The sequence below is a fragment of the Miniopterus schreibersii genome (assembly GCF_964146895.1).
Source record: "Miniopterus schreibersii genome assembly, chromosome: 19".
NCBI classification, from domain to species: domain Eukaryota; kingdom Metazoa; phylum Chordata; class Mammalia; order Chiroptera; family Miniopteridae; genus Miniopterus; species Miniopterus schreibersii.
In genome coordinates this window covers 27729317-27736113 of record NC_138119.1, presented here as the reverse complement: position 1 = coordinate 27736113, position 6797 = coordinate 27729317, and the positions used below count along the sequence as shown (strand labels likewise).

The following is a 6797-nucleotide window of genomic DNA, read 5'->3' as shown; positions in this document are numbered from 1 at the left end:
CTAGAATGTGAAACTCATGAAAGCAAGACTACCTATCTCGTTTACTACTGTATGCTCAGAGCCTAGAATATTGCCTAAGACAGGGTAAGTGCTTAATGACTACATGCTGCATGCATGCATGCATGCATGCATGAATGAATGAATGAATGAATGAATGAAGGTAGTTTTCCCTTCCCTTTTCCACCCTGGCATCTCATTACATCTTATTAGCATTTGGCTATCTACAAAGCTCAATCTCAAGATCTAATTAAATATAAAAGACAATGCAGACAAAGTGAGGTGAGAAAGAACTGCTCTGTCCTCATGAGCACACCTCCCTTTTCTCTTTCTTACATCAAACCATAAGAGGGTCCCTTACTTTGTGTATTTCAGGGAGCAGTGGAGGTGAGCACCTGAGAGTACACTTGGCCACACCTCCCTTTGCCAGCGTTACCTGGATCAGCTCAGACCTACCAGTCATTTGAGGGGAGAGAAGGCTGCTCCCTGACAGGCATCGGCACCCCCTTCAGGTCCTTCCCTTCTTTCCACTCCTGCTGCCCCCTTAATCCAGGTCCTCATCCCTCAGCTCAGGGACTGCAGAGCTCTCCTGCCGACTTTCAGTCTCCACCTCCCAACTTCAGGCACATTGCGGTTTCCCACCAATGCCCTTGCTTAGGAACCTACAGTGAGTGACTGTCTACTGACTTTGCAGCCAAGTCCAAAGCCTCTGCCAGGCTGCTCAAACACCCTGCCCACCAGCCTCACCCCCACCGCATTGCAGGCCCATCTTGTCATTTCCAGCATGCATCTTGTGTATTCCAACCTCTGTGTCTCTCCTAATCCCACCCCACCCACCACACCTCCCAAATCTGGCCCTGCTCATCCTTAAGGCCAGGCTGACTCCCATGAAAACTTTCTGATGTCTCCAGCCTACTGCAGTCTGACCCTCGTGGTCCCATCTCTGGTGACCACCTTACTTAGCTATTGATGGATCTCTGATGGTCTTCTGTACTTTAGCCTTACCTTGTCTATAGGGCACTTAGCTGATGTTTAATAAATATCTGGTTGAGTGGTTGATTGGGGAAAATGTAGAGGTAAAGCCATTAAAAGGCTCTGAACCAGCCCTAGCCTGTTTGACTCAGTGGTTAGAGCATCGGCCCTCAGACTGAGGGTCCCGGGATTGTTTGTAGGCTCCATCCCTGGCCCCTGTTGGGGCGTGTGCAAGAGGCAACCAATCCATGTGTTCCTCTCACATCAATGTTTCTCTCTATCTCTCCTCCCCCCCACACACACTTTCTCTGAAAAGCAATGGAAAAAAATATCTTCAGGTGAAGATTAAAAAAAAGAAGACTGAACCAAATAGACCTGCAAGCACGGGTGTATATGAGCGCTCTACATGTGTTACCATGCCAAAAGCTCTCCTCCACCTCCCTGAAAAACATTCCCGAATGCCCCTTCCATTCTCTGGTCACCTGTGCCAATGCTCAAGCAATGGATGCTCTGCCTGACTCCTGCCTCTGATGTCTGACGTGTGGTCTGGTCAGTAGCTGCCAGGGCATCTGCCTTCTGAGCTCAGCATAAAGAGGCAACACTCTCTCCTATGGCACCTGACACCTGCAGGACCTATTTCTGTCTCCACAGCTGAGCATGTATCCCTGGCTCCGGGGCTCGCCAAGGCCAGCACTCTACAGGTGGATTGAAAGAAAGGGGGCGGAAGGTGGAGGGTTCTGGTGAGCTGATGTTGACAGGCAGTTCCTCGCCCCATTCAAACTTGTACCAGGGCATGTGACAAAGCACAGAATGGACTGATTTGTGTGCTTGGACTATAGAAGTGCTATGAGTATAGAGTCTGGGTCTGGTTTTGTGTGCCCAGTACCTAGAACCCAGTCAGTGCTTGATAAATATTTAAGGAATAGTGTATGTGTGTGTGTTCTGGAGAAGATGTCAGAGGCAGAGTTCAGCACCCTACAGAGATAAACTTTCTAGTGTTTGTTGATATCCATAAGCATTGCTGGACTGCCTCAGGCTGTGATTAAACTCCCCAGTCCAGTGTTCAAACCGAAGGAAGACAGCTGCTAGTTGGGATATTATACCTAGAGAATCTAAGCAACAGAAATGCAAACTAGAATTCAAGGCAGAAAAATATTAAGAAACAAGGGCTTTCCAGTCTCCACATTTCAGCCAGTGTAGAAACCCTACTACTGCTCAGGTGGGCATTTTCAGACAACACGCCCCAGCAACTGAGTGGTTAAGAGGGAAACTGAGGCAGGCAGATCTAGAAAGCTTCTTGGATTTTCTGTAGTCACCCCATTCAGGGCAATGGAAACCTCTCATCCGATGTTTTGTTTTTGCTTTTTCTCTTTCCTCTCTCTCTTTCTATCACACACATCAATGCAAACACAATTGCACACATGTGCGTACACACACACAGCATAGAAGGGCCTCTTTGCAAAAGCATTTTTCTGGATCAGACTAAATGCTACTAGGAGTGAAGGAAAGCAGGGCAGAGGAGCGGAAGGAGAGCTGCAAGCCACCTAGCTACTTTCCCTCCCCTTTAAGGCTGCCTGGTTACGGTCCTGGGAAAGAAAACCCCTGCATTCCTCCCCTTTAATTCGGTTTATTGTTACAGCGCTGGAGCAGCTAATCCGCGCAGACCTGTAGGAGCTGGAGTGGGAGCACCAGGAGCACGAATTCTTTCCGAGTCCCTGGGTAAGACGAACCTGCTTCTTTTCTTGATGTGAGGAGGTTTCCTTGCTTCGTGGGGGCACGGGGCTCCCAGAGAGTGGGTTTGATGAGCCAGTTTGTGAGCAACTTGGGTGTTTATTTCAGCCTCGGTTCCAGTCTCGCCTGATGGTTGTGGTATTGAGGGTAAGTTGTAGCTGCCTTGAGAAAGAAGTCTGAATGAGGTCCGAGTGGGACCTCCATGGGAGCCTTGAGTGGGAACCTTATGCACTTCTGGGCAGGAAAAGGGGAGCCCCATAACTGTCTGTGCCCCTCCTGCAGGCTGCATTCCAGGGACAGTCCTCAGGGCTCTGTGCCCGGGAGGGGCAGTCCATCCGCGGGTGTCGGGACCTCCAGAGGGCTGCACCCCTGCCCCCTTCATCTCTTAACCTCTCTGACCTCATCTGTCACCCAGGCAATTCCCGGTCCGCCTACCTGTCTGGGTTGTGGTGAGATTTAGGACGGCCAGGGGGCAAAAAGGAGATTTATAAACAGCCTGTGGCTCTGCAAGCCCAAGAAAGGGAAACCAGCCTCAGTGCCCCTGGCAGGGTCCGGGCCGGCTCCAGCTCCGCATCCCTGGCTGCATTCGGCTGCAAACTCAGCCGCCCGGAGCGTGCGGAATTGCTGTCGGTCGCCAGACCACTCCTTCCCCTTCCCCGGGGGTGCGCCCATCTCCCTCCTGCCTTTAAACTTCCTTAGTTCAGTTCGCAGGTAAAGATGCTAAAAGGAGGTCTGGACTCACCACCACCCCCATCCACGCTGTGGCCCCTTCTCTCCACCACGTAACTTTGACGCACAAACCTTAACCCTGAGGCTCCCGGAGGCGCTGCGGGGCTCGGCTGGTCTGGCTGCAGTGCGCGGCTGGCTGGCTGCTCGCTCTGGAGCCAGATAAATTGATCATGAGGAAAATCGCTGAGAAGGGTCAAGAGAGTCAAGCAGGTTCCGTCTTGGGTAAGGAGATGATCTTTCCCAGACCAGAGGCTGGGGGCAGAGCCTGGCCCCTGGCAGTGCTACTGACCCAGGCTTAACCAGAGCCAGAGATGAGACCCAATAGGCCATAACACAAAGTGCTTAGTAATACTGGCCGTGGGGACCACACTTCACAGTTATAATGTGCTTTTGCTTAATTATCTTTAGGACGAGTCCATCAGGCTGGTAAAGTATCATTTCTCTTTTAGTAGAGATGAGACCACTGAGGCTCAAAGAGGTTAAGCGGTTTGCCTGGGGTTGCCAAGCTGGATGCTGGCAGTATCCACTTGATGATAGTAGCATTTGAACCCAGGTCTTCTGACATAACCAGTGACCTTTCCCTGATGCTGCAGACAGCCACGGTGTGGGAGTGGGGATGGGGGGGGCGGGTATTGAGAGCACTCTTTAGGAAAGGTGCAGAACTTGGGGAAGAAGCTTCAGGTTAGAGTGCGAAAGGTTTGGGCTACATCAGGGAGAGGCTCAGGCAATAGGTGCCTGGGGTCCCAGCCTCAATGCTAAGAAATCTGAGTGGTCCAGGGATGCAGCCTTTCTCAGGCCATGCAAGCCACGTGGGGGGGGGGGGGGGCAGGAAGGGAAAGCAGTCAGGTTTGGGAATGCACGAAAGCATCCTGAGGATGGGTGTGGAGGTAAGTGAGACCCAACCGCCACCACCAGGAAAGAGGCAACAGGTTGCGTGGTAGGGGGACTAGAGGCTGCTGCTGGCCTCTGTTGGCCTGTCCTTTACCATCTGCTTGATTTGGGGCATTTTGTTTAACATGTTTTACCCATCAGGATCCCAACTCTAAAATGGAGTTAATGATACCTGCCCTGAAAGGCGCCCGTGAGGCACTAAAGGAGAGAATGCTGGTGAAGCGCCTAGCACAGTGCCCACCCAGGGGATCAGCCGGGCAGGACTGGAGCGGATTCTGGCTGGGACTGGAAAGAATGAATCCCTCTCTGAGAGGAGAGCGCCTCCCTCGCCCCCTCTCCCCCGTTCACGCACGCACATGGCCATAAATAAATTGCCACACGGAGTGCCTGCGAGGGATGGGGCCAGCCGCAGCCTGCCAGCGCCGGCGGCGTGAATGGGCCGCGGGATGAATGAGGGAGGTGGAGCGGCTGGCCTGCCGAGCGGCTGCGCGCTGGAGCTACAACTGCAGGCGTCCGGTCATGGTCAATGGCAAGGGGGCCGGGGCCGGGCAGCTGCCAAAAGGAACACGAGTCCGAGCCCTTGGCGGCCAGCAGGCTGCAGGGGCTGTGCTGATTGTCAAACCTGGTGCCTCGGAGGGAAGGCTGCTTAGACAGAGCTGCTTGCCACAGCAGACCCGAGCTCAGCCTGTGCCACCTCTGCGCTCCCTCCCCAGGTGCAGATCCCTCCAGTCACCTTCCAGAAAGCTCAAGGTGCACTGGCATGCCTGGCTGGGGCAATTTAGCGTAATGTTCAAAGGAGGCGCCTCTTGAAGGGGAGTTAAGCTCAAAGGCAGCATGTGGCAGACACAGTGAAAACTATTACCTCTGAAAACTCCTTAGGAAGGGGCCCTGGGTGGAGATGAACATATTGCCCATGAAAAAAAAAACCCACACCAGCAGTGTTTCCCACAGTGTTGCAACAGGTCTCTGTTTTCTTGGTCGAGTACCAGATGAAGTAGTTGGTTTGCATTGCAGGGCCCTGATGTATGAGAATTTATATATCTTTAAACACTTCGGAATCACAGTGAGAAGAGATGCTCACGCTGTGAGAGGCGTGTGAGAGCTGAGAGCAGCTGAGGAAATAACAGATTCACATTGCCTGTCCTGTGCTCAGCCCGATTTAAATTGTCATGTTTCCCTCTCTCTCCATGTGCCTGTAGCGTGGGCCCACTGCAGAGCACGTTGGAGGTTGCAGAGTGCTTTCAGGCCCCCTGATGCGCTGGACAGCCACAGGAGTGCTGAGCAATAGACAGAGATCTTTGTTCCCAGTCAGCAGATGAGGACACCGAGGCCCATTGTGGTTAGAAGCCCATTAAGAATAAGTAGCCACCCTGGCACATGTGACTCAGTTGGTTGAGTGTCATCCTGGGCACCGTGGGGTTGCTGATTCTATTCCAGGTCAGGGCGCATTCCTGGGTTTGGGGCATAATCCCTGGCGGGGGGCGTTCAGGATGCAGCCAATCAATGTTCTGCTCTCACATCAGTGTTTCTCTCTTTCTCCCTCCCTTTTCCTCTCTCTCTAAAAATCAATTTAAAAAATCTTTTTTAAAAAAGAATAACTAGTCCTGCCAGAGTGGCTCAGCGGTTGAGCATCAACCTATGATTCAGGAGATCACAGTTCGATTCCCGGTCAAGGCACATGCTCAGGGTGGGGGCTCGATCCCCTGCAAAGGGCATGCAAGAGGCAGCCGATCAATGACTTTCTCATCATTGACGTTTCTCCATCTCTCTTCCTCTCCCTTCCTGTCTCTGAAATCAATAAAAATATATATATTTTTAAAAGAATAAATAGCACCCCCTGCTCTTTCCAGTGACTCCTATGTGTTGACCTCTCAGCACCAAATGAAGCCCTAGGGAATGTTCCTCATTTCCTAGACGAGAGGCACACAATAAACCTCAAGCAACACATGAACTCTGGCTTGTCGCTGCAGATGGAGGAAACTGGTTAAACTTAAGTGTGGGTTTGAGCCTGAAATAAACTGCATGAGGCAGCTGAGAAACGTCCTTCCTCAGTGATTTTGTGAACAGAAACTGGCTAACGGAATTGGCCTTGGAGATGGCAGGATCAGTGGGAGGGCTGGGGATGGAGTCCAGGTTCCTTAGAAGTCTGTCCCACCAGAAGTCTCCAGGAGCTTTAGGGTCCAGGGCCTGAGCTCTGGCCAGCTGACCAGCCATTTGAGTTGCAGCCCATGAATTGGAAACAGGTTCTGACAGCACACACAGACCCAACCACATGCCTGCGACCATGAGGAGAGCGAGGCTATGAGTGACAGCAGCAGGCTGCTGGAAAATTCATATATTGCTCAAACAAATGGAGAACCACAGCAATAGACATAGCCCAGTCCCCGCTTTCCAAAGTAAGCTCTGAGAAATTCTAGATTCCCCTGGATGCTAGTAGGTGTTATGAAAAGAAAGCATTTGACAGTCTAGTAAATTTG

At 51.8% G+C, this 6797-nt stretch overlaps 1 protein-coding gene across 5 annotated transcripts in view; it reads left to right on the top strand.

Annotated features, from left to right (window-relative positions):
- The first annotated feature begins 2346 nt into the window (after nt 1–2346).
- Nucleotides 2347–6797, top strand: part of CAMK1G (calcium/calmodulin dependent protein kinase IG) — a 29953-nt gene continuing 25502 nt past the window's right edge. The window contains exons 1-2 of one of the 5 annotated variants that reach the window (XM_081122178.1): nt 2662–2688; nt 2809–2847. Coding sequence is in view for 2 of the 5 variants with exons in the window: in XM_081122176.1 (XP_080978302.1) it covers nt 3600–3651 (52 nt within the window). In the remaining 3 variants the exon portion in view is untranslated. Of the gene's footprint in view, nt 2689–2808; nt 2848–3523; nt 3652–6797 lie in introns of those variants that run through there. The other 4 variants (XM_081122175.1, XM_081122177.1, XM_081122176.1 and 1 more) reach the window with 4 other exon arrangements.